The sequence below is a fragment of the Bos javanicus genome, chromosome 7 (genome assembly GCF_032452875.1).
Source record: "Bos javanicus breed banteng chromosome 7, ARS-OSU_banteng_1.0, whole genome shotgun sequence".
Classification (NCBI taxonomy): Eukaryota; Metazoa; Chordata; class Mammalia; order Artiodactyla; family Bovidae; genus Bos; species Bos javanicus.
The window spans coordinates 109,103,977-109,131,504 of NC_083874.1; the positions used below are offsets into that span (position 1 = coordinate 109,103,977).

Sequence of the window (27,528 nt, forward strand, 5' to 3'; positions counted from 1 at the left end):
TTTTGTTTTGTGTTTGGTGCCTGTCTGCTTTCCCTGAGATTGCTGTCTAGTTATTTTGAAAATCTACTTGAACTTGAAAGTAGCAATATATTTTAGCCTCAATTTTACCTCTCATCATTTTAGCCTCCCATATAATCTAAATGCAAGTGGGCTGAGTAAAGTATTGGAGGTAGCTGTCCACACACTGGAGGGAAAATACACCTATGATCCCATTGCTGTGAGTCACTGAGACAGCCCAATAGGATCATTCAGGTCCTAAAGGGAATTTCAAGGGTCTGAACTGCCACCTTTGAATGTCTACATCAATCAAATGAACTATCCAATTCTCATTCACATGGTACCATAGAGCCACAACTGAAGTGGAACAGCTTTCTGACAATGAGGCTTGCTCAGTCACATAGCATATGAATGGGAATAATTTCCATTTCTGATTACTGGAAGTCCCATTGAGTCATGATTAGATTAGATGCATCCCTGCCTATGCAAAGAAAAGAAAGAAAACACCTTCTTGAGAACTCTTGGAGTATCTTCTTTCCCAGAGTGTCCTGTCTGTAGATTCTCCCCACAAACCATTCAGATCAGATCAGATCAGTCACTCAGTCGTGTCTGACTCTTTGCGACCCCAAGAACCGCAGCACGCCAGACCTTCCTGTCCGTCACCAACTCCCAGAGTTCACTGAGACCCATGTCCATCGGGTCAGTGATGCCATCCAGCCATCTCATCCTCTGTCATCCCCTTCTCCTCCTGCCCCCAATTCCTCCCAGCATCAGAGTCTTTTCCAATGAGTCAACTCTTCACATGAGGTGGCCAAAGTACTGGAGTTTCAGCTTTAGCATCATTCCTTCCAAAGAAATCCCAGGGCTGATCTCCTTCAGAATGGACTGGTTGGATCTCCTTGCAGTCCAAGGGACTCTCAAGAGTCTTCTCCAACACCACAGTTCAAAAGCATCAATTCTTCAGCGCTCAGCCTTCTTCACAGTCCAACTCTCACATCCATACATGACCACTGGAAAAACCATAGCCTTGACTAGACGAACCTTTTTTGGCAAAGTAATGTCTCTGCTTTTGAATATGTTGTCTAGGTTGGTCATAACTTTCCTTCCAAGGAGTAAGCGTCTTTTAATTTCATGGCTGCAGTCACCATCTGCAGTGATTTTGGAACCCCCAAAAATAAAGTCTGACACTGTTTCCACTGTTTCCCCATCTATTTCCCATGAAGTGATGGGACTGGATGCCATGATCTTCATTTTCTGAATGTTGAGCTTTAAGCCAACTTTTTCACTCTCCACTTTCACTTTCATCAAGAGGCTTTTTAGTTCCTCTTCACTTTCTGCCATAAGGGTGGTGTCATCTGCATATCTGAGGTTATGATGTTTCTCCCAGCAATCTTGATTCCAGCTTGTGTTTCTTCCAGTCCAGCATTTCTCATAATGTACTCTGCATAGAAGTTAAATAAGCAGGGTGACAATATACAGCCTTGACATACTCCTTTTCCTATTTGGAACCAGTCTGTTGTTCCATGTCCAGTTCTAACTGTTGCTTCCTGACCTGCATACAAATTTCTCAAGAGGCAGGTCAGGTGGTCTGGTATTCCCATCTCTTTCAGGATTTTCCACAGTTTATTGTGATCCACACAGTCAAAGGCTTTGGCATAGTCAATAAAGCAGAAATAGATGTTTTTCTGAAACTCTCTTGCTTTTTCCATGATCCAGCGGATGTTGGCAATTTGATCTCTGGTTCCTCTGCCTTTTCTAAAACCAGCTTGAACATCAGGAAGTTCACGGTTATATGCTTCTTTTTCATATCTTCTAGCCAAATCACCATGACTTGGGGCTTATCACTTTATCATACTCCTGAACGTATCTGAATGTATCTGACCTCGTGGCAACACAACTCTGAAATACATGCTAAAGTGACTGCTTCTTGAGCCGGGAGTGAAAAGAATTTATAATACTAGTACTTATTTGCCAGTCCTATCTGGGACCATGCGTAAAATCGATGGACATTCTAGCATCAAGAATTTAGAGATTTTCATACACTGGGATCACTAATAGAGTAGTACACGGAATGAAACAAGAGAAGGGGTCAAGGAAACTTGTGAATTGCTTTATCTGACATCTCCCATTGTATGCACACACTTGTCACTTCCTCTGTCTCTGACATCAGGATGCTCACCGTGGGGGTGATTCTCTGTCCAGCTGTGTTTAGAACTCTGTGTGACAGCAAAGTACTTGGCAATGACTGAGGACAGCAGATGAATATAGAAATGTGGGTAGCTTTTCTAAAATGAAGCAGAGGGTCTTGCTGATTTGAGAAGCCTGGGCCTGTCCAGTGGGTTTTGGTTTTACAGCTGCTTCTGCTGCCACTGCCGCTGGTCCCTTAGCTCCTCCACCACCACTGCTGTGACAGGCTGACATGCTGACATGGCGGGGAAGACTCTTGAGAATCCCTTGGACTGCAAGGAGATCCAACCAGTCCATCCTAAAGGAGATCAGTCCTGAGTGTTCATTGGAAGGACTGATGCTAAAGCTGGAAGCTCCAATACTTTGGCCACCTGATGGGAAGAGCTGACTCATTTGAAAAGACCCTGATGCTGGGAAAGATTGAAGGCAGGAGGAGAAGGGGATGACAGAGGATGAGATGGTTGGATGGCATCACCAACTCAATGGACATGGGTTTGAGTAAGCTCCGGGAGTTGGTGATGGACAGGGAGGCCTGGTGTGCTGCAGTCCACGGAGTCACAAAGAGTCGGACACGACTGAGAGACTGAACAAGAGTAACAACTTGACTAAAATGCCTCAGAAGTCGACAGGCAGATGTTGACAGGTGCTGCCCAGATCCGAGCTAATGACCTGCCCAAAGGCCATGGGCCGGGTCACTCCCCAAGCTTCTCTCCTGACCAGATGCCGTTGTGTCAGGGAAGTCGTCCGAGTGCCAGATGGAATTCACTAGTCATTTTCCTTCTTCCAAGGTATATTCTTCCATGACATATTTTATCCATGGACAGAAGGTGAGCATTACAGGAATAAAACCCATAGGTTTTTGGGAAATCTGAGGATGAGTACGTCTTTTTTTGTTTTTTAAATCTAATGCTTGTCCTTTAGACAGGGACTCCTGAACAATCATACTAGCTGTAACGTATGCTATTTACAGCCCAGCAAGAAAAGACACTACAGAAAGCATTACATGTGGCTTTTTTTTTTTTTTTGCTATAATTCACTTATCACAAGGTTTCCCTGCTAGATATCAGTATGCTAATCGGTGGTTGATTTGTCAACCAGCTGTGCTTAGACTTCTGTGTGGCAGTGCTGGTTTGCTTGTATAAATGGCCTAGTAAAATTTTAATTAAAGATAGGATTTTTTTCTTGGAATAGCTTGATGCAGGAAAAGATAAAACAGAAGGGACCAATCGACATTAGTTCTAACTCGACAAGACTCGGGTTAGTGAACTATTGTGAACAGCCAAGAATTTAATGACATATCACTTCAGATATGATGGATGCTTAGCAATTACCGATCTTATATTGCAGTGACAGACTTGGTGGTGAAGTTGGAAGCTGTTCAGAATGATAAATGGATATGACAATTTATTAAAGACATAAAGCATGATTAGTATTGAATATGGATGCACTCCTTTAAGAAGGAGGCAGAAGATGAAAGAAAAAAACAAGAAAAGAGGAATTTACAATGTGAAAGTTAAGTTTTGGTATGAAAAACACACGCAACACACACCAAATGTCTGAACAAATGCGGAAAGTCTAGAAACACACGCAACACACACCAAATGTCTGAACAAACGCGGGAAGTCTAGAAACGTAGCAGCACTGTAGTTTCGGGATAACGAAGACACGCATGAAACAGATGTGTCACCCACTTTCACACATTCACAGCCCGTCTCTCACTCTCCTGACTGATCTTCCTACAGAACATCCGGGACCCATGTGCAGGGCCTTTCGAAACTGCCCTGAGACATCGATTGCCCTGCAGTCCTCGGCATGAACTGCACACAGTCTGCTTAGCTCGTTTGGTCTGAGTTTTACTTTCCCAGTTGAAAATGGAGGACCTGAAGTCCTGGACCTAAAAGCATGATAAGGACAAATTAATCTCTTAAGTATGTATCTTTGTCTTTGGTTGTTGGATAAACTGATGGAAGAGACACACTGTGCCATTGTTCATGATATAAATAGAGCATTAACGAATCTAAATTTTTTTTTTAATGGAAAGAGTGGCAAAATTTTTAAAAGGCCTTATAAGCCCATGAAATAACTAGAAAGACCATTAAGATTTGTTTCTAAGTGATAGTCTCACTTCATTATTTCTTGGAATTTTGATACATGTAATTATTTCTTTAGAGGTTAGAAATCCATTTCTGTCAAAGATATACATATATACAGTTGAAGGTATTACTGCCCTTCCTGACCAACAGATCTTGTCTACAAACTTGAAGAGTTTCATGCACTGGTTTGGTGCTTACCTTTTTCCTCATTAGGTAGATACTGCAAGGTCTTTGGAAGTATGAGTCATCAACTTTGCAATTCTTTAGTCATCTATCTGCATTTGTATTTTTTGTGTAGTGAGCAGAAAGCGATGCTCAGGGATACTTGGAGAGAGAGATTCTATCACTGTCTAGGTAGATTATTTTGAAAATTCTCCTCTATCTTTGAAATCAACATCTCCATACACTTAACTTTTTAAAGCATTATTACATACTAATTGGGTTTCCCAGGTGGCTCAGTGGTAAAGAATCCATCTGCCAGAGCAGCACCCACAGGAGACGTGGATTCTGTCTCCGGGTCGGGGAGATCCCCGGAGAAGGAAATGGCCACCCACTCCAGTATCCTTGCCGGGTAATCCCAAGGGCAGAGGAGCCTGGTGGGCTACAGACGAAGGGTCTCAAAGAACCGGACGCGACTAAGCGACTGCGCATGCGCACGTGTACTAGTTATCGGAACCTTCTGTAAATTTTTCTCAAGTTGTTACAAGTCATCCACACTCTCTGGCTATATCTAAGGTTTGGTTTGCTGTGAATTCTGCTGTCACCCTCTTCCTTCCAGATGTTAACAGGTGGCATTCCTCAAAATTCCACCCCAGATCCTCCTGTTCCTTCATGATGTGCTTTACCACAGTGGTCACTTGTGCCCGTGACATTAGTCTTCACCCTCACCCAATGACTCAGCCCAGACTTCGCCCCTGAATCACACATAGAACTGTGAAACTTACAGCCTGTGTGACTGCTCCACTTAAAAGACATCAAGAGCATGGCTTCCAGTTCAGCATCTTCCCTTACCCCAAGCACACCTTGCCTCACCCATCGCTTCTCGCTTCAGTGAGCCGCTCTGCTAGGACTTGGTGTTCAGCCTGGAAAAGACATTTTCCTCCCCACACCTCCTGCCACTCTGTTCTTTCTAATCATCATCAAATTCTACTGCTTTTTCTACCAAATCCCATGCAAATCCATCTTCCTCCTTTCCATTTGAATTGCCACCAACCTAGTGTGTGCTATATTGCAAAAGTGACCAGTGCACTTTTCCAACGTAACAGAGCCAACAATGGAAATACTGAAATTGGTTACGCTACGTAATCAAATTAATATACTTAGGGACTTCCCTGGTGGTCCTGCGGGTAAGTGCATGCTCATGATGCGAGGGGCCCGGGTTCAATCCCTGGTCAGGAACTAGATCCAGCATGCATGCGGCAACTACTAATAAGAAGCTCTCGTGCTGCTGTGAAGATCCTATGAGCCACAGCTAAGGCGCAGCACAGTCAAAATAATAAATGTTTTTGAAAAATTATGGACGTGAGTCTGAGTGAACTCCGGGAGTTGGTGATGGACAGGGAGGCCTGGCGTGCTGTGATTCATGGGGTTGCAAAGAGTCGGACACGACTGAGAGACTGAACTGAACTGAATATACTGATCAACAATATATCAGCATATTTATTATATTTATAATTATGCCACTATACATTTGCTGCTGCTGCTAAGTCACTTCAGTCGTGTCCAACTCTGCGACCCCATAGACGGCAGCCCACCAGGCTCCCCGTCCCTGGGATTCTCCAGGCAAGAACACTGGAGTGGCTTGCCATTTCCTTCTCCAATGCATGAAAGTGAAAAGTGAAAGTGAAGTCGCTCAGTCGTGTCCAACTCTTAGCGATCCCATGGACTGCAGCCTACCAGGCTCCTCCGTCCATGGGATTTTCCAGGCAAGAGCACTGGAGTGGGGTGCCAGTGCCTTCTCCCATCAAGAGCACTGGAGTGGGTGCCACTGCCTTCTCCATTCCTATAGTACTTGACCACAAAATGTTCATTATAATATACAAATAATATACAAATATAATACACAAATAATATAAAAATAATGAACATTTTGTGGTCAAGTACTATAGGAACCACTTTTAATTGACTACCTCATTAATTTCTCATCAGCACCAACAAGAAAGGTGCTATAATTACCCTCATTTTCTAGACAAAGACACTCAGATTCAGAGAAGTCGAGCAACTTGCCCAGGGCACATCACACGTATGGTCATGTCACAACCTCAAACACATACGCACACAAACTCCACCCCTCACTCCCTGCTCTGCCACATAACACACATTCAGTGCCTTCTTGTGGCTCCTAAGCTAACGTTGAAAACCCTGAGCAACTCTCCAGCTTCACCCTCCTGGTCTCAGTGACCCGGCTGCACCAGTGTTCTAGTTCCTCAAACGCTCTGCGGTCAGTTTCACCGGCGGAGGCTCGGCACGTCCTGTGCCCTTCTGCTAGCATTAGTCAGTCATTAATTATTTATTAAAGTCTAATATAAGTCAGGTATACTGAATTGTATTGAATAACTGAAGATACAGAAAATAGAAAACTGTGAGTGCAAAGTTCCACATGTCTTTATGGTGGAAATCCAATATGGTAGAAACACAGTCATCATTCTGAACAGGAAACCATCGATTACACTCTTCAGCAGAGTTTGTCTCTGTCTTCCTAGTGCCTAGCAGTGCCTGCACGCAGAGATGCCCAGCTGATGCTTCCTGAAGGGCTATACCACCTGTGTTAGGAGTTCTGCATTCTCCCAACCGTTTAAATCCATACCTAGAGACAGCCTAGGAAAAAATGGGCTAGTTGGGGAGGAACACTTGCTCTGACAGGTAGACAGAAAGCACCTGTCCTGGGTACTAAGATTTTCAGAGTCACGTGCCTGATCAAGTACTTGATCCTATCAAGGAGACATTTAGAAACTGGGGAAGATTAAACCCTTTAACTGATTGACTTCATATTTTCTGAGAATCTAAAAAGTGGGAAGACTACCCCAATTCAATTAATGTCAAACCCAAGTTTATATTCTGATTAAAGCAGGTAATACACACCTGCCAACCACTGCAAAGGAAGTTCATCATAAGCTGAACAATATCGCCCTTTTCTTTGAAAACAGCAAAGTGCACATGTAAAACAAAACACAAAAATTCCCGTAGATTTTGTTTCCTGTTGTACAACTTTTGTCTTCCCACTGGGTTGCCATTTTTTATTCTAGTTGATCTGTATTTGAAACATAGTATGTTTTTACATCTCACCCAGGTCATTTGAATAACTGTGCCACTTTTTAAGACTGCATCACATCATGTTCCTGTGAATGGAGAACTCTTGAGCTGATGATCACATTAAAGCTAGGCACCTGTCTTTTAAGCACAAAGCCACTGCAGTGAAAGTGACTGGTAAAGCTATGGCCCCATTGATAATACCTAAAATCCCTGTTCAGTCCAAGGCTCCACTGGAAAGGCAAAAAAGAAGAGGAAATAACCTAAGATAGATGGGGACTGACCTATCTCCCAGGAAAGATCAGAGGTAAACCAAGTCGTATGGGCAACGGATAACACTAAGCACAGTCCTGTCACTGGCGATTGGACCTCACTTCCAATAGGCACTGGAATCATAAAAAATCATAAAATAAAAGCACTTTCAGTGAGCTACCTGAGGGCTTCCCTGGTAGTCCAATGGTTAAGAACCCACCTTCCCATGCAAGGGTCATGGGTTCCACCTCCGGCTGGGGAATTAAGACCCCACAGGCCTTGGGGCAACAAGGCGTGCACACCCACACCCAGAGTAAAGCCTGCGTGCCAAAAGGAAGGGCCTCGCACCAGTCCAGTACAGGGGGAAAGAGATTAAGGTGAGCTGATCATCCAACCAATATTTTAATAATAAAATGTGTCACAGAAGTTCAGAATATAGGTGCCCATCTCTGAGGACCTACCCATGCTCTCTATTTCTCTCCAGCTGAAAACTGTCAGCAGCCAAGGGAACCATCGAGGTTCCATCCATAATGGGTCTTGGCACTGGACCCTCAAAATGCAGCTGGATCTGAATTGTGTTTGAATTCAAAAAGTAGACAAAAGAAGGGAAACAAAACATAGCCAAAAGCTAAAAATTAAGGAAAGTGGATGTTCTCTTTGAAAAGTTGCTATCAATAATTCATAGATTTCTGTAAAATTTTCATCTATTATTTATTACAATTACATTAATGAATATCATATTAGGATGAAAACAAATGTTTTTAAAAATCTACTAAATGAAAGAACAGTAGGATAAGGAGCTATAACACGTCCAGGCTCGTTATGCACATTCTCTCCTTCTCTCCTAAGGACAAGGCCGAGAAGAATGCACAACTTTCACATTTTTAAAGATGAGCAGCCTTAGGCTCAAAGAAGTTAAATAACTTACTCTAAATCAATCAGGGAAAAAAAGGCTTTAAGATAAACATCCTTGATATTCTATAAAGGAGGCACAGACATTTTTCCCTGCATGAAGCAGAACATGGTAATCCACTCCAGTGTTCTTGCCTGGAGAATTCCATGGACAGAGGAGCCTGGGGGCTACAGTCCATGGGGTCACACAGATTCAAACACAACTGAAGTGACTTAGCATGCACTCATGCACGGCCACCTCAGAGACTTGGCAACTGAACCCAAATGTTTATCTCTTCCTTGAGAAGCTAATTTTCACTCTTATATTAAAAGGTAGAGTAGCAGTCATGCAGTGTCTCTCCCCTCAAAATGCAAATCTAGTCGAATGTCCAGTTGCTTCCCCAGACTTGGCATCCCTCCCGGGGACAGTGAAGATGGGGACTAGGTGCCCCTCTGCGCTGCTCACTGCTGGTCTCTCCAGTTCAGTCAGTCCAGTCGCTCAGTTGTGTCCAGCTCTTCATGACCCCACGGACCGCAGAACGCCAGGCCTCCCTTTCCATCACCAACTCCCGGAGTTTACTCAAACCCATGTCCATTGAGTTGGTGATGCCATCCAACCATCTCATCCTCTGTCATCCCCTTCTCCTCCCGCCTTCAATCTTTCCCAGAATCAGGGTCTTTTCCAATGAGTCAGTTCTTCACCTCAAGTGGCCAAAGTATTGGGGTTTCAGCTTCAACATCAGTCCTTCCAATGAACACTCAGGACTGATTTCCTTTAGGGTGGACTGGTTGGATCTCCTTGAAGTCCAAGGGACTCTCAAGAGTCTTTACTGGTCTCTCCAGTAAAGCCTCTCCAATGCGACATTGCAGTACCCTTCTTTTCCCACCTTGTCTCCATTCAGTAAATGTTAGCTCTTCTGAGTTCCCCTACCTTGGAATTGCTCCTCTAATAAAGGAGGCTGCAGAGGAAATGCAGTAGCCTTTGGAAGGACTGCTCTGTTGAGGAAGTCAGCTATGTAAAATGTCCTGCCTGTATACGTATGGATGTTCTCAGCACATTCTTGTGAGTTTCACCTGGGCTCTCTTCCAGGTGCGGGTCTTATGAATGAAGTCTTCTGATATAAAACTGGTGAGCAAACTAAGCCTAATCAGAGACAAAGTTTTAAGTTAATATTCTCCTAGTCTTTCAGTTCAGTTCAGTTGCTCAGTCGTGTCAGACTCTTTGCAACCCCAAGAACCGCAACACGCCAGGCCTCCCTGTCCATCACCAACTCCCGGAGTTCACGCAGACTCACATCCATCAAGTCAGTGATGCCATCCAGCCATCTCATCCTCTGTCGTCCCCTTCTCCTCCTGTCCCCAATCCCTCCCAACATCAGAGTCTTTTCCAATGAGTCAACTCTTCTCATGAGGTGGCCAAAGTACTGGAGTTTCAGCTTTAGCATCATTCCTTCCAAAGAAATCCCAGGGCTGATCTCCTTCACAATGGGCTGGTTGGATCTCCTTGCAGTCCAAGGGACTCTCAAGTGTCTTCCCCTAGTCTTTACATGAGTGCAAATAATTACTGGTTTGTGAATTTTTAGGGATTCAAGGCAGAAGCTTAGAAAACACACCTCCAAGAAACCTCAGAAGCCAAAAAGTGTAAATGTAGAGACTGGTTTTTGAAAATTTGATCTTCAGAGTTCTGAATTCTCAGCCTTAAGGTAGATTGAAGATAGTTTTACTGACAAAGAAAGAAAAGGAGACAACAACAGCAACAACTATGTTTTGAAGTCCAAGCATCTATGCCTCGGTTTGGGGCTGCTGTTTTTATAGTAAAGAAATATAATGATTTTCTCATTTTTTAAAAAACGCTGAGGGGAAGAACAGCATGTACCACGAAAAAGCAAAAACCCCCAAATTTAATGGACAGAAGCAAAACAATGAATTTTCTTTTGAAAAATTTTGTAAAGGAAAGAAGTTAAATCTGTATCATTCAAAGCAATATATATAGCTTTATAAATGTGTAAACAAAGAATTCCCATTTAAAGAGAATTTTACAGGCTAAGAACACAAGTGAGGAAAAATATTTTAGGAAATAAATTATAGGTTGTCAGATATACTGGACGCTTCAGCAATAAGGAAACTCCTATTTTCTTCTTACTAGTAAACATTCACACTGAAATAAGTATACTTTAGGACTCCAAAGCAATAAAGAAACATATGCTTTTAAATTTCCCAACTTCCTACCTCTTAGATGTGCCCCATCTTCTATAGGAGTCCTGAAATGTTGGCCTTCTTATACATTGCTATTTGATGAAAACACAAAATGGAGATTTCTAGGACTACTTGGTGAGGAACAGATGATATGACTATGCAAGAAGACCTCTCAAAAGCTGAAAAAGAGCTAAAGATACCGTGGGCTTCAAATTGTGTCTTTGTGATTGACCTGCAGGATTCCGGCATGCTCGATAGTGATTGCATTAATTCCGATCTGTGGACCTGAACGTAGGAGGAGGCGGGGAAACAGGAGGCGCGATTGCCACGTAACCGCTGACTCAACGGAGAAGCAAGCAAACGGAAGAAACGCCGTTGCCCGCGGTTAATGTCTAGTGGGCCAGAGCCATTTTTTCAACGCACAGCTAAGAGTTAAACTTGTTTTTCAGCCACTTCTTTAAAAGCAGGCCTATCCATACCCCTAATAGACAGTAAGGACTATTCAACCAGGCCTGACCTAGCCTTCGTCTTGAAGTCACTGAGCTACAGTCCTGTTCCGCTCACATCTGCTGCACCCCGGGATGAGTCCCCCGCTAACTGGAGCTGGCAATATGCACAGCTCCAGGGGGCACTGTGCCGTGCTCTGTTGCAAGAAGGGTGCCATGTGAGAGGCGCCCTGTGCCACCCTGAGGGGCCTCTGCTAGAGGGCAGCTCGGCTTTCATTCTGGTCAGAGACTGATTTTTAGAGGCTGTAATCAGCTATGGAAAAATAAAAATGCATAAAGGAGATGGTGTTTTCACAGGTCAGTGATGAATGAGTCTCACTTGTGTAATGAACCATGGGCTCTGAGAACAGCGCACGCCCCAGTCCTGCGGTACCCACGGGCTCTGGGGTCCTAACCCGGCCCCGCGTCTCTCGTCTCTGTCTCTGACCCGGCGGAGCCTCCTCCCGGTCCCAGCCCGCCGCATCTCTCCCCGCTGTGCTTTCCATCCTCAGCGCAGCTCGCCCCTTACTTGCATCTTCTCCCTTTGCCTTCGACCTCTTTCCCCTTCCTTCCTGCTCCTACTTTTCCTTTCGGTTCTGCCCTTTTAAGCATCCCCAACATGCTTCCCTCTCTCTCTAGCCCCTTCCTTACTGTGTCCCAGCGGGTGCACCCCCATCCACCTTTTCACTGTCTCTTTACCTTTCCCCTCACTGTTCTTTACTATTCTTTAAAGTAATTTTAAAATTACTTTAGAACATAGAAAAAGAAAATAAATGGGCATTTCATATTTTATAGACATTTAACATCAGGAAAAATGTTGACAGCAGATAGATTACTCAAAAAACATTGTTGGGACGTTAAATAATCACATGGATCAACACTTCACATCACATACAAAAAAAAAAAAATTCACATGATTAAAGTGTCCAAAATAAATCCTTAAAAGTACTAGAAGATTCCATATCCCACTCCTAAAATTGAGAGGAAGAAACTCCAAGAGTTCAATTTCTATTAAACTATTGAAAAGATATGCTATTTTAATATTATCTCTGCTACATCACCACCACTTTGACTTACCTTCACGTCATTAAAACATGTCTGAAAATATAGAAAATATAGGCCAGTGGAAGGAAACTAGAGCTGTTAATAAAAATATGAGAGTCTAAATCAGGGAGTACAAACCATAATCCATGTTTAAATGTCAGAGCACTCTCAAACACTATTTGTAAGTGTAGCTTAACTGGAATTAATATCAAGACATCAATTTTCTTAAAATGATAACACTGGAAACTCCGGTATCACACAAGGTGTCATCGTCACCTGGATACTGATTTATCAGAAGAAGGCAGGGCGCCCTGTAGTGTTTCCACAAGTTTATCTGCAGCTGAAACCATGGTTAGGACATGGTGACCACAAGGAATGTTACTTGAAATGTTAGAAAAAGGTTTTCTTAAAACAAAAATTTCTAACTAAAATTCAAATGCACCTTGAAAATAATTATTTTTAAGAAGAATAACAAAAAGAATAGAAGAAAATTTTTGAGGCAATGAAGAGACTTATGGCATAAGTGCTATAATGGTTTCCCAACTGCATACTTATCGATTTGTAGGCATTAAATGTGTACAGCTTTGCACGTCAAGTCATACCTCGGTAAGGCATTTTTTTTTTAAAGGGAAAAGTAAACACTAGGAGAAATGTGACAATATTTTAATCTCAAAATGGAAAGAATTTTCCTAAACAGACTTAAGAAATCCATAAACCACAATCAAAAATGGAGAGAATATTTAAAATGTACTCATTTCTTATATTAACATTTTATGGACCTTGGAAGGACACACAGTGGTTATAATAGGGAGAAATAGGGTGAACTAGGCAAATGTAGGTCACTATGGAGGAGAAGCTTTCACTTTAATAAAACAGTGATGTATATTACACAATAATACCTATTTTAAGCACGAGGAAACACTTTCTGAGAAAGGAATACTTGCTTATGACAGAATATCTAGATAAAATATCTAGAAGGTGATGAAGCCAAGATTTGAATCAAAAAAGGTAAACTGAGTTAAAGTGGCACATGATTATGGGTAATTCATAGGATTCCAAAATGTTGTGTTAGAATAACAGAAATATTTTGAATAGTGCGTCAGCTTACCTTACAGTAAAACGTAGGACTCTCTTCTTCATGGAACCCTGCGTTTTGTTCACATCTCTCCTTTGATACCGTTTCATCAGTGGTCTTTTCAGAGGAAGAACACAGGCATCGACGGAAGGGAAGAACAGTTTGGAAAGCACGCTGGCAATTCTCCAGCCTATATATTTGGAGAAACTTTCATCCCCTATATTTGATGAAACTTTTGTACTATTACTTGTGAAAGGATCAGTTGGGTCATTTATCTCCGCCTGTTTAAAGAAAAAAAAAAAAAAGTAACAACAAAGAATTAAATGAGAGAAAAAATAATGTGTTATTAAATAAAAGGTAAAATATATTTTTATTTTCTTTGACTAGGAAAGAAATAGTCTTCCTATTAAATAAAAATAAGATTTAAAGGAGAAAAATGCATTTTCTCAAAAGATTTTAAAAATCGTAGCAAGAATTTTCAACCAAAAAAACTATTAAGCATAAAGGAAATTAGTCTTGAAATTTTTTTAATGTAATGATATAATTTCTATTTTAAATCTATATACTTCCCATACAAGAATTTCATAAGCATTTATAATACTTAACAAGAAAGTAAGCAATCAGTTGAAGCATTGATAGTATAAATGTTTTATTAGGTCAGACTTTCATTTCTCTCTGTGTAATCTAAACTTTCCTTGAAGCCAACAGAAAATTTCTATAGCATGAAATCTGAGTTAAGTAAAATACAAAAAGGGCTTTATAGTTAGCTTGTATTGGAAATGTTACAGGGTTTAGATTTATATTGAATTATGTCCTAATACAGAAACACACACACACACACAAAACTCAAGAATATATAAGCAATTTTTATTCGGGTAAGAGCAATTTTCTGAATTTTCTTATTTATGTCCAATAATATCCATGACTGATTTTTAATTATACCTTCTTCTGAAACAGCTAAAGTTACATTTTCTTCAAATAAATGAAGATGTAAGTTTCACAATGTCATGTATTATGTTTTTAGTGTTCACAATAAGTTAATATTAAAAACTCTTTCTCATAACTAAGTTAGGTACTACCTCCTTTTATTTGTTTTTACAGTTTTATTTAATATTATCCATCTTCGGGCAGCTCATTATTAGTCACGCAGGATTCGTTTTAAATATCTGTAGATCCTTCAGTAGAAAATGAAGAATGAAAAATGTTTTTCTTCATATGAACATCTAAATAACCTCTTTAGGATTCCAAGATTAGGGCTAGCACAGTGAAATTACTATTAAAGACTAACTATTGCATTATCTCAGCTTCCCTGATGGCTCAGTGCGTAAAGAATCTGCCTGCAATGCAGGAGACACAGGAGACACAGGTTTAATCCCTGGGTCAGGAAGATCCCCTGGGGGAGGAAATGACAACCCACTCCAGTAGTTTCTTGCCTGAATAATCCCATGGACAGAGAAGCCTGGTGGGTTACAGTCCAAAGGGTCGTAAAGAGTCAGACATGACTGATTGAATGATTTCATTATCTAGACAAAATTACAGTGGAAAAAATGAGAACAATCTTATGATAAAGACTGAAAAAGTAAAGGTTTAAAGCAATGAGGAAAACAGAAAAAGGCAAAATAAATAATACAGAAGACTGAAAGGATAAGAAAGAATAACAGGCAAATACATGTAAAAAGGGTGTGGTGAAAATCACGCATGTAAGCATCAATATAATGAAATGAAGACTCAAAGGAGCCTCAAAGTGCTAGAAAATTACACTGACCCTTAAAAAGAGGGCTACATTTTCACTATTTCAGAAAAAGAACCTTTTCACCAGCCTTTATTGATATATACCTACTCTTAAATATCTTTGATTTCCATTATCTCTGGATATTGAAATCAGTATACAGTTCCGTTTATTCTATTCCCAGTTGTGTATCTTGCTTATTAACCAGGTCAAGCTCATGGAAAGAGCATTCAATTCGAAACAAGAAGTTAAATGTGCCTAGGACACTCAATAGCTGTTACGATTTTTAGGACATTAAGGTGTCAAAGTCTGCATGTCCCATCGATAAAACGGTAATCACAATATCTGGGTTATTTATTCTGCTCCATTTCTGTGGATTAATTTTTTCATAAGAAAAGGTAGTTCAAAATCAATAACACCATATAGTTGTACAAACATGTTACTAAGAGTTCTTCCATTGCTGACAGAATATGAATGAATACATGTCTGAGTGAATGAATAAACCAACCAAAACAGTGTCTTCTCACCACTTAATTTCTGGTAACCACCTTGTTTCCAGGGGAGCACTGCTGAGCATCACAGAATCTGCACGCCCTTCTCACTCTGTCTCGCTTGGCTGTGCTTTGCCTTCTGCCCTCCTGGATGGGTCATAGACCCAGAGGCCAGCTCCCTCCCAGAGCAGCATGAAGACAGTGCCGCAGCCTCCTCAGTGGTTCCCTACTTGAAAGCTCAGGTCAGTTTTCCTTCCTCAGTGATTCCCAAGGCATTCAACTTATGGAAAAGTAGTTTCAAATACTGGTCAAATGCATATTGGCCTTATCTATAAAAGGTTTTGTTCGTTTTCCTGCAGGAAGAAGTCAGGAAAGAAGATGGACTTTGCAGTTAGATCTGAAATCAGGTCTAGCTATTAAGGATGCAACTTGCAGAACTGAGTTAACCTCTCCCGGTCTATGCTTTGGGTTCAGTTTGGTTCCACCGTGTTTTTCATTTGTGATGTAGAGATAATAATAGCCACTGCTTAGAGCTTTGTGAGGGTTCACGTAGACAACAGAGATGACCTGTGTCGCCAACAGTGAGACGCTCAACAGGCACCAGTGCTTTCCGGGGTGCCCCAAGACAGACGCGATGCTCGAGCTTTCATGAGCTGCTCCCACCACCGACCTAGAGAAGCCTTGATCCATCTCTTCAGCCAAAGACAAGTTTGTTACATAGTCACTTTTTTATTAGCAAATTTATCAAATAAGATTATAATTATATTTCCAGAGTAATCTCTAAGGAATCTTCTTTCTTCATGAGCTATTATCCCCCGCCCTTTTTTTTTTACTACAACGCATGGCATGTGGGATCTTAGTTCCCAGACCAGGGATTGAACCCATGCCCCTAGCATTGGAAGCGCAGAGTCTTAACCACGAGGCCACCAGGGAAGACCTGTTATTCTCATTTTAAAATTCAGAGACTGAATTTATTTATGCCAATGATACATTAGTATGAATCTATACATCTTAGAAGTAAATTTACCAAAAACATTAATGACCACTTTTAAAAGTAGACTCTGAAATCAAGAAATTACTATTTAGTCTGCCAGTGAGTATTATCCCAAATTCCATCTTTATACATTAATATTCTTATCATGTGTCCCTATTTTTTAACAATGCCATGTAGGCTTTAAAATTCAGGATTCTTCTTATTGGCTTGTTGAAACTTGATACTTTTTATTAAGAAACATGGCAATTTTTGATTACCTATGCTAATTTTACTGATTTAGTCTTAAAATTGGAAAAGTGGTACTCGTGAAGAATATTTCTCTCACACACAGATTGCAGCCACATGCAAGGTCAGATTTTCATTCTTCTGTCTTTATTTTGGGCATAATGATGGTAAAAATCATGATTCATTTAGGCTGGCAAGAAGATAGATAACTCAGAGCAGGTGAAATTACCCAAAGAATTGTGATGTAGTAGCAACAAAAAAGAAAAGAAAATCCTGTCCAGAGTTCTGCATTTTCCATCAGTATTTAGGGAACTGTAGTAAACACACTAAAATTCAAGCTAATTCACACTACCCTTGACATGAGAGAATAAAAGGGAAAGAAATAGGGTGTTAGGGCACTGCAGCACAGCCTGCACCAGTACTTCTCCATCTCTTCGTCTCTGTTTTTGGCCTCCACTTCTCCTTAAGTAGACTCAGAGCTGAGAACATTTAACTTATTTGTGAAAAAATACATAATTTTTCTTCAAAGTTAAAAATTTTAATGTTTTATAGTTTTCTATATATAGGTCTTTAGTTTCTTTAGGTACATATATTCCTAAGTATTTTATTCTTTCCGTTGCAATGGTGAATGGAATTATTTCCTTAATTTCTCTTTCTGTTTTCTCATTATTAGTGTATAGGAATGCAAGGGATTTCTGTGTGTTGATTTTATATCCTGCAACTTTACTATAGTCATTGATTAGTTCTAGTAATGTTCTAGTGGAGTCTTTAGGGTTTTCTATGTAGAGGATCATGTCATCTGCAAATAGTGAGAGTTTTACTTCTTCTTTTCCAATTTGGATTCCTTTTATTTCTTTTTCTGCTCTGATTGCTGTGGCCATTGAGGATAATGTTTGCTGTGGGTTTGTCATATATAGCTTTTATTATGTTGAGGTATGTTCCTTCTATTCCTGCTTTCTGGAGAGTTTTTATTATAAATGGGTGTTGAATTTTGTCAAAGGCTTTCTCTGCATCTATTGAGATAATCATATGGTTTTTATTTTTCAATTTGTTAATGTGGTGTATTACATTGATTGATTTGAAGATATTGAAGAATCCTTGCATCCCTGGGATAAAGCCCACTTGATCATGGTGTATGATCTTTTTAATGTGTTGTTGGATTCTGATTGCTAGAATTTTGTTAAGGATTTTTGCATCTATGTTCATCAGTGATATTGGCCTGTAGTTTTCTTTTTTTGTGGGATCTGTGTCAGGTTTTGGTATTAGGGTGATGGTGGCCTCATAGAATGAGTTTGGAAGTTTACCTTCCTCTGCAATTTTCTGGAAGAGTTTGAGCAGGATAGGTGTTAGCTCTTCTCTAAATTTTTGGTAGAATTCAGCTGTGAAGCCATCTGGACTGGGGCTTTTGTTTGCTGGAAGATTTTTGATTACAGTTTCAATTTCCGTGCTTGTGATGGGTCTGTTAAGATTCTCTATTTCTTCCTGGTCCAGTTTTGGAAAGTTGTACTTTTCTAAGAATTTGTCCATTTCTTCCATGTTGTCCATTTTATTGGCATATAATTGTTGATAGTAGTCTCTTATGATCCTTTGTATTTCTGTGTTGTCTGTTGTGATCTCTCCATTTTCATTTCTAATTTTATTGATTTGATTTTTCTCCCTTTGTTTCTTGATAAGTCTGGCTAATGGTTTGTCAATTTTATTTATCCTTTCAAAGAACCAGCTTTTGGTTTTGTTGATTTTTGCTATGGTCTCTTTTGTTTCTTTTGCATTTATTTCTGCTCTAATTTTTAAGATTTCTTTCCTTCTACTAACCCTGGGATTCTTCATTTCTTCCTTTTCTAGTTGCTTTAGGTGTAGAGTTAGGTTATTTATTTGACTTTTTTCTTGTTTCTTGAGGTGTGCCTGTATTGCTATGAACTTTCCCCTTAGGACTGCTTTTACCGTGTCCCACAGGTTTTGGGTTGTTGTGTTTTCATTTTCATTCATTTCTATGCAAATTTTGATTTCTTTCTTGATTTCTTCTGTGATTTGTTGGTTATTCAGCAGCGTGTTGTTCAGCCTCCATATGTTGCATTCACCATTGCAACGAAAAGAATAAAATACTTAGGAATATATCTACCTAAAGAAACTAAAGACCTATATATAGAAAACTATAAAACACTGGTGAAAGAAATCAAGGAGGACACTAATAGATGGAGAAATATACCATGTTCATGGATTGGAAGAATCAATATAGTGAAAATGAGTATACTACCCAAAGCAATCTATAGATTCAATGCAATCCCTATCAAGCTACCAACAGTATTCTTCACAGAGCTAGAACAAATAATTTCACAATTTGTATGGAAATACAAAAAGCCTCGAAGAGCCAAAGCGATCTTGAGAAAGAAGAATGGAACTGGAGGAATCAACCTACCTGACTTCAGGCTCTACTACAAAGCCACAGTTATCAAGACAGTATGGTACTGGCACAAAGACAGAAATATAGATCAATGGAACAAAATAGAAAGCCCAGAGATAAATCCACGCACATATGGACACCTTATCTTTGACAAAGGAGGCAAGAATATACAATGGATTAAAGACAATCTCTTTAACAAATGGTGCTGGGAAATCTGGTCAACCACTTGTAAAAGAATGAAACTAGACCACTTTCTAACACCATACACAAAAATAAACTCAAAATGGATTAAAGATCTCAACGTAAGACTAGAAACTATAAAACTCCTAGAGGAGAACATAGGCAAAACACTCTCTGACATACATCACAGCAGGATCCTCTATGACCCACCTCCCAGAATATTGGAAATAAAAGCAAAAATAAACAAATGGGACCTAATTAAACTTAAAAGCTTCTGCACATCAAAGGAAACTATTAGCAAGGTGAAAAGACAGCCTTCAGAATGGGAGAAAATAATAGCAAATGAAGCAACTGACAAACAACTAATCTCAAAAATATACAAGCAACTCCTACAGTTCAACTCCAGAAAAATAACTGACCCAATCAAAAAATGGGCCAAAGAACTAAATAGACATTTCTCCAAAGAAGACATACAGAGGGCTAACAAACACATGAAAAGATGCTCAACATCACTCATTATCAGAGAAATGCAAATCAAAACCACTATGAGGTACTATTTCACACCAGTCAGAATGGCTGCGATCCAAAAGTCTACAAATAATAAATGCTGGAGAGGGTGTGGAGAAAAGGGAACCCTCTTACACTGTTGGTGGGAATACAAACTAGTACAGCCATTATGGAGAACAGTGTGGAGATTCCTTAAAAAACTGGAAATAGAACTGCCTTATGACCCAGCAATCCCACTGCTGGGCATACACAATGAGGAAACCAGAAGGGAAAGAGACACGTGTACCCCAATGTTCATCGCAGCACTGTTTATAATGGCCGGGACATGGAAGCAACCTAGATGTCCATCAGCAGATGAATGGATAAGAAAGCTATGGTACATATACACAATGGAGTATTACTCAGCCATTAAAAAGAAAACATTTGAATCAGTTCTAATGAGGTGGATGAAACTGGAGCCTATTATACAGAGTGAAGTAAGCCAGAAGGAAAAACACCAATACAGTATAATAACTCATATATATGGAATTTAGAAAGATGGTAACAATAACCCTGTGTACGAGACAGCAAAAGAGACACTGATGTATAGAACAGTCTTATGGACTCTATGGAAGAGGGAGAGGGTGGGAAGATTTGGGAGAATGGCATTGAAACATGTAAAATATCATGTATGAAACGAGATGCCAGTCCAGGTTCGATGCACGATACTGGATGCTTGGGGCTAGTGCACTGGGACGACCCAGAGGGATGGTATGGGGAGGGAGGAGGGAGGAGGGTTCAGGATGGGGAACACATGTATACCTGTGGCGGATTCATTTTGATATTTGGCAAAACTAATACAATTATGTAAAGTTTAAAAATAAAATAAAAATTTAAAAAAAAATTTAAATGAAAGTGACTCACTGGTGGTCTCGAAAGATTATTTCCTCCAGGAGTTATAAAATCTCACAAATGAGGACAGCAGTTACTAAAATCGTGGTCCTCAGACCATGATTATTGTCATCGCCTCGGGGCATGTTATAAATAGAGAATTTCAGGCCATACTCCTAAATGTATTAGAGTTTAAAACCCACTATTACAGTAGACTAAGAAAAGGACTAGATGGGAATATCCATTTTCCCACTTTACAAATTGAGTGACCTTGCACAGATTACTTAGCCGCTGAGCATGCTTCTTCATTCCTAAAATGGAATGATAACACTATTCTCCTCCCTGGGCTCCTGTAAAAGTTAAACACAAGAACTGAATGTATTTTCTAGCATAGTGTCTGACACACAGAAGTTCTTCAATAAATGCGAGTTTCTTGTTTCTATCTAATTTTAGAGGCAGGATGGCACGGAACCTTTAGGTTCAGCTCACTCACAGGTGCCTCCACGGCCGCTCACTCATTTTAATCTTGCTTAGACTCAGGTCCTCACCTGTATGAGTGCTGATGGTGGTGGGAATTATGAGGTTTAGATGAGTTGCGTTAGGTAAGATACTTAGCACAGCGGCTGGTGCATTATAAAATCTCTGCAAATATTTTTGTTTTCTTAAAACAATGTGTCTGTTACACTGGAATTCTATTGATAAGTATTTAAGGAAACTATATGCTGCCAAAAATGCATCTCCCTTTCCCCACTCAAGAGTTTCCATTTATGTCAGAAGAATAACCACATGTGGGGGAAGAGAAAGAGAGGTACTGAGAGGACAGGGAAAATACTGCTGCTGTTCTGCTTTGCTGCTCTACAGAGCGCATTAGGAGTATGGAAATGTTGTAAAGAATAAAAACAAGTTTTATTTTAAAGATCTCACCAGGAAATGTTAACCACCAAGTGCTTACCTAATGAGTCAAAGGTACTCTGAATAAAATCGCGTATTCGTTTTAGCTGTACATATTTCCTTTTGATATTTTAGGTCATGTAACAGATGGCAGAGAGCATTTACACATGATGACTTTTCCTAGGCGTGCCAACATATGCTGCTGAATTGCCTATACAGCGGAGCCTTGCTCATTGCAAGTCTCCCTGGAAGTATTTCAAACAAAGCACATCAATTAACATTTGTTTATTATGCCGCTGTGAGTATATGACAGTTTTTGATTTCTTTCCCAAATACTCAGGCAACAGTTGGGTTTATATTGAATTTGTCAGATAAAGGGCTCATGTTTAGGGATCTATTTAGAAATGTTTTTCACTTCAAACATGCTACTAAATATCTCACTTCTCATCTAACCTCCATTAGGCATCAAATTTTCTGAACAGATAAAAAAAGAATTACAGATGATAGAACGTTATTATGGATTAAAAAAAAATACAAGCCATGAAAGTATACAACACAGTGAAGGATTTACCAGTGATGTAGATAAATTCAGGTATTAAATATAAACCTTAAATTATCGAATTCAGTAGATTATCATATGAATTGCATATATATTTTTAAAGTATAAAAAGATAGAATCTCTCTTAATTCCATTATTATATGGATTATCATATGAATTGCATATATATTTTTAAAGTAGAAAAAGATAAAATCTCTCTTAATTCCATAAATATACAAGTATCATAAATCCTTCTGAAATAAATCCTTCCCACTCTAATGTAGCCTATAATTAATGTGATTCACCCTGTGTAGGTAATATGATGAATACCTTTCATGAAGCAAGTATCTGGGAGCAAGGGAGTAGGAAGGAAAGAATAAACAAATGTTTTCTATAATCACACTTGTTTGCATTAACTGAAGTAAGAGTGGGATAAACATTTTAGATCAAAGCATCTGAGGTGCAAGGCTTCACTGTATAGTTTTGTTTTTTGGGTTTTTTGATATGTTCTCTGTTCACGTTGAGCAGTGAGGAAAGATCTGAAGACTAACAGAATGAGCAAGTTCCTATTTGATGCTATAGAATTTGTCCCCCAAAGTGAAGGTGAAGAGAAAGTGACGGTGTTAGCCACTCAGTCGTGTCCAGCGCTTTGTGACCTGTGGACTGTCCACGCTTCGGGACCCCATGGACAGTAGCCCGCCAGGCTCCTCTGTCCATGGGATTCTCCAGGCAAGAACACTGCAGTGGGTTGCCATTCCGTTCTCCGGGGGATCATCACAACCCAGAAATCGAACCGGGGTCTCCCTCATTACAGGCAGATTCTTTACTGTCTGGGTCACCAGGGAGGCCCCAAGAATACTGGAGTGGGTAGCCATCCCTTTTCCAGGGCTCAAACGGAGGTGTCCTACACTGCAGGCAGATTCTTGACCATATGAGCCAGCAGGGAAGCACCAGGACAGTAATGTAAGTGGGTCAATAGAATGTGGGAACTAGTGACTAATTGTTTAAAACTGAGGACATTTAGGAATAAGTAATTAACCTTTTTATTTTATTTCTGTAAATCTGTTTGCCATTATAGGGCCAAAGGAAAGGAAAGAAAACCTTAATTATATCATGCTTATGTTCTACTGTAAAATTAAACCTATAAAGATGTATAGTGTAGAAAGTATTCAGACAAGACAGTACAATTTTAATAAATTCAAAATATTTGCTTTAACATATTACACTTATAGACCAAATGTGCTCATTCTTTTGAAATCATCTTGCTTTGTTTTATTCATATATGTGATTTAGTTGTTTAAGTTATTCCACAGTACCATTATTAACTTGCTTAAGAACAGGCAGGCTTTTAAAATATAAAATAAATGAGTATCATTTCCCCAGAAAAATTAAGTATAAAAGGGAGCTTCAGCTGCAGAATTTAACGAAGTTAGAAGATCACAGAGGAGTAACGTAAGAACAGAGTGCTGCCCGGGGATGGCAGAGAGAAAACCTGAAAACTGCAGATGCCAATCACTTTGGGCTCCAAAATCACTGCAGACAGTAACTGCAGCCATGAAATTAAAAGATGCCTGCTCCTTGGAAGAAAAGCAGTGACCTAGACAGCATATTAAAAAGCAGAGACATTACTTTGCCTGGAAAGGTCCGTCTAGTCAAGGCTATGGTTTTTCCAGTGGTCATGTAGAAATGTGAGAGTTGGACAATAAAAAAGGCTGAGCACTGAAGAACTGATGCCTTTGAACTGTGGTGTTGGAGAATACTCATGAGAGTCCCTTGGACTGCAAGGAGATCCAACCAGTCCATCCTAGAGGAAATCAACCCAGAATATTCACTGGAAGAACTGATGCTGAAACTGAAGCTCCAATACTTTGGCCACCTGATGCGAAGAGCTGACGTGTTGAAAAGACCCTGATGCTGGGTCTTGAAGACTGAAGATTGAAGGGGATGGCAGAGGATGAGATGGTCGGATGGCATCACTGACTTAATGGACATGTGTTTGAGCAAACCCTGGGAGATGGTGAAGGATGGGGAAACGTGGGGTGCTGCAGTCCACGGGGTCGCAAAGAGTTGGACATGACTGAGCAACTGAACAGAACAGCAATCACTTTGATCTTTTGAATAATTAGCTTTGGAGAATTTAAAGGAGTTAGTTTAGACACTGTTAGTACTGAACCTAGTACAGACATGTTAATATGTAGCTTGACATTAAAATTGTACTACCTTGAGGCTTCCCTAGTGGTTCAGTGGTTAAGATGCCACGCTTCCATTGCAGGGGCCTGGGTACAATCCCTGGTCAGGGAACCGGATACCACATGCTGCAACAACAACAACAAAACCTCACGTGCACAGTGAAGACTGGAGATCCCACATGCGGCACAGCCACACAAATACACAACAACAACAACAAAACCTCATGTGCCTCAGTGAAGACTGATCCCACATGCGGCACAGCCACACAAACAAATATTTTAAAAATTTATATACTAGCTAAAAATAAGTTGGAAAAATTTGATGACTAAAGTCATAAAAATGATGCAAGGAAAAACATTATATAGGAAAAGAATAAACAGCAATGGATTAGACACTTTGTCCTATCCATACTAAAATAGATTCTTGGCCAACAAACCTTTAGAATCAAATTGAATAAAACCCTTCTGTCAGCGAAAACTGACAGAATTAGCCACCAGCCAACGCTCATGAAAAGAATATGAAAGGATTTTCTTTGAGCAAAAGAAAAATAATCCCGTATAGAAGGCCAGCAATTCAAGAAGAAAAAGTAAGGAAAGAAACAAGTAAATATATCAGTAAAGCACAAGTATATTGAGTGTATAAAACAACATTAATATGTTGGCATCTGTAAACACACACGCATGCACACAGCATACACATATAGAAACACATCCAAGAAACACAATTTAAATGCTCAACAGGAAAAGTGTACAAAAGAAATAAAAGTTGTTAAAGTATTATAAGACCATTTTATGGCCCAGGAAAACATAAATCCCCCTACATTAGAATGAGATAATGAAGGATTCATTTTGAAACATTGGAGTAACAAATAAAAGACTGCGTGACTACAAAATAAACAAGCAGAAAGGCTAGGATGCAATGGTATAATGAGAAATCTTCCTGAAAGGGCACACAACTAGTTTTAAAAAAAGGATAGAGGAGAACCAGAAAATAAGTAACAAAATGGCAACAAGTACATAACTATCAATAATCACTTTACATGTCTACGGATTAAATTCTCCAATCACAGCACATAAGGTAGCTGCTGCTACTGCTGCTGCTGCTGCTGCTAAGTCGCTTCAGTCGTGTCCAACTCTGTGCGACCCCATAGACGGCAGCCCACCAGGCTCCCTCACCCCTGGGATTCTCCAGGCAAGACCACTGAAGTGGGTTGCCATTTCCTTCTCCAATGCATGAAAGTGAAAAGTGAAAGTCAAGTCGCTCAGTCGTGTCCGACTCTTAGCGACCCCATGGACTGCAGCCCACCAGGCTCCTCCATCCATGGGATTTTCCAGGCAAAAGTACTGGAGTGGGGTGCCATTGCCTTCTCTTTAAGGTAGCTGATTGGATTAAAAAAAAAAACAAAAAAACAAGACCTATCTACATGTTGCCTAGAAGAGACTCTACAGCTAAAGACAAATGCAGACTGAAAGTGGGGACAGAAAAATATGTTCCATGCAAACAGATGTGAAAAGAAAGCTAGGATAGCAATAATCATATCAGAAAAGTAAACTTCAGAGCCAAAGTCTATAATAAAAGACTAGAAAGGACGTTAGATAATGACAAAGGGATCAATACAAGAGGATATAACATCCGTAACCATGCACGCGCCTAAATACAGGGGCCCCTAAATACACAAGTGAGTGTTAGCAGACACTGAGGGAGAGACTAACATGACAGTAGTGGTGAGTGAGCTCCGGGAGCTGCTGACGGATGGGGAGCCCTGGAGTGCTGTGATCCATGGGCTCGCAGAGTCGGACACGACTGAGCGACTGAACTGAACTGAACTGAACTGAAGAAACCTTGACATCCCACTTACATCAATGGACAGAGATCCAGACAGAAAATCAGTAAGAAAGCACTGGTCCTAAATGACAGACCGGTTGAACTTAACACAGATATTTCAGAACATTCGTCCAAAAGAGTCACACACGTACTGGACGCAAGTGCATATGGAAAGCTCTCCCAGACAGGTCATGTACGAGGTCTAAAAACAAGTCCCAACTAATTTTAGAGGATAAAGCTTACGTCAAGTGTCACTTTTGACCATAATAAATAAATCTAGAAAACAATTGTAAGAAGAAGAATGGGAAAAACACAAGCACATGGAGACTGGGCCACGTCCTACATGCTGACAAAAAACAGTAGCTCAACCAAGAAATCAGAGACGATCAGAGTACACCTTCAGACAAATGAAAAGCAACACAGAACTTTCCCAAATCTATCGCACATAGCAAAAGCACTTCTAAGAGAGAAGTGTTTAGCAATAAGGCCTACTTCATGAAGCAACACAAATCTCAAATAAAGGAGCACCTAAACAAATTAGAAAAAGAACAAACAAAGCCCAAAGGAGGCAGAAGAAATAAAATAATAAAGGTAATAAGAAAATAAATAAAATATAGACCAATAAAACAACAGGAAAGATCAATGAAACCAAGAGCTGATTTTCTTTTGAAAAATAAACAAATTTGATAAGCCTGTAGCTAGGCTCATTTTTTAAAAAAAGACAGGATACAAATTAATAAGAAATGAAAGAGGAGAAATAGCAAATAGTAAGAGAAAAAATCATAGGAGAATACTATAAATAGTTATATGTCAACAAATTGCATAACCAAGAACAAAGGGATAAACCTTTAGAAACATATAACCTATAATCTATCAAGATTAAATCAGGAGGAAATAGACAATCTGAACAGACTGATTACTAGAAATTAAATTGAATCAGGAATCAAAAATCTTCCAAAAAATTCCAGAAACAGACGTATTCACAGGAGAATTCTACCAAATTTAAAAAGGATAGTTAATACCTATCCTCAAACTATTCCAAAAAACTAAAGAGGAAGGAACACTCCCAAATTCATTCAACAAGGCCGCCATTACCTCATATCAAAACCAGATACTACAAAAAAGAAAAGTACAGGTCCCTGTCTTTGATGAATATGGATATAAGAATACTCAACAAAATATTGGCAAACTTAATTCAACAAACATAAAAAAGACCACA

The 27,528-nt window shown here is 39.9% G+C and overlaps 1 protein-coding gene across 12 annotated transcripts in view; it reads right to left on the reverse strand.

The window, feature by feature from the left end:
* TMEM232 (transmembrane protein 232) overlaps window positions 1-27,528 on the reverse strand; it is a 346,766-nt gene that overhangs the window by 177,883 nt on the left and 141,355 nt on the right. For all 12 annotated transcript variants that reach the window (XM_061424541.1, XM_061424543.1, XM_061424539.1 and 9 more), the window contains one exon: window positions 13,503-13,750. In XM_061424541.1, the coding sequence (XP_061280525.1) occupies window positions 13,503-13,750 (248 nt within the window). The remainder of the gene's footprint in view (window positions 1-13,502; window positions 13,751-27,528) is intronic.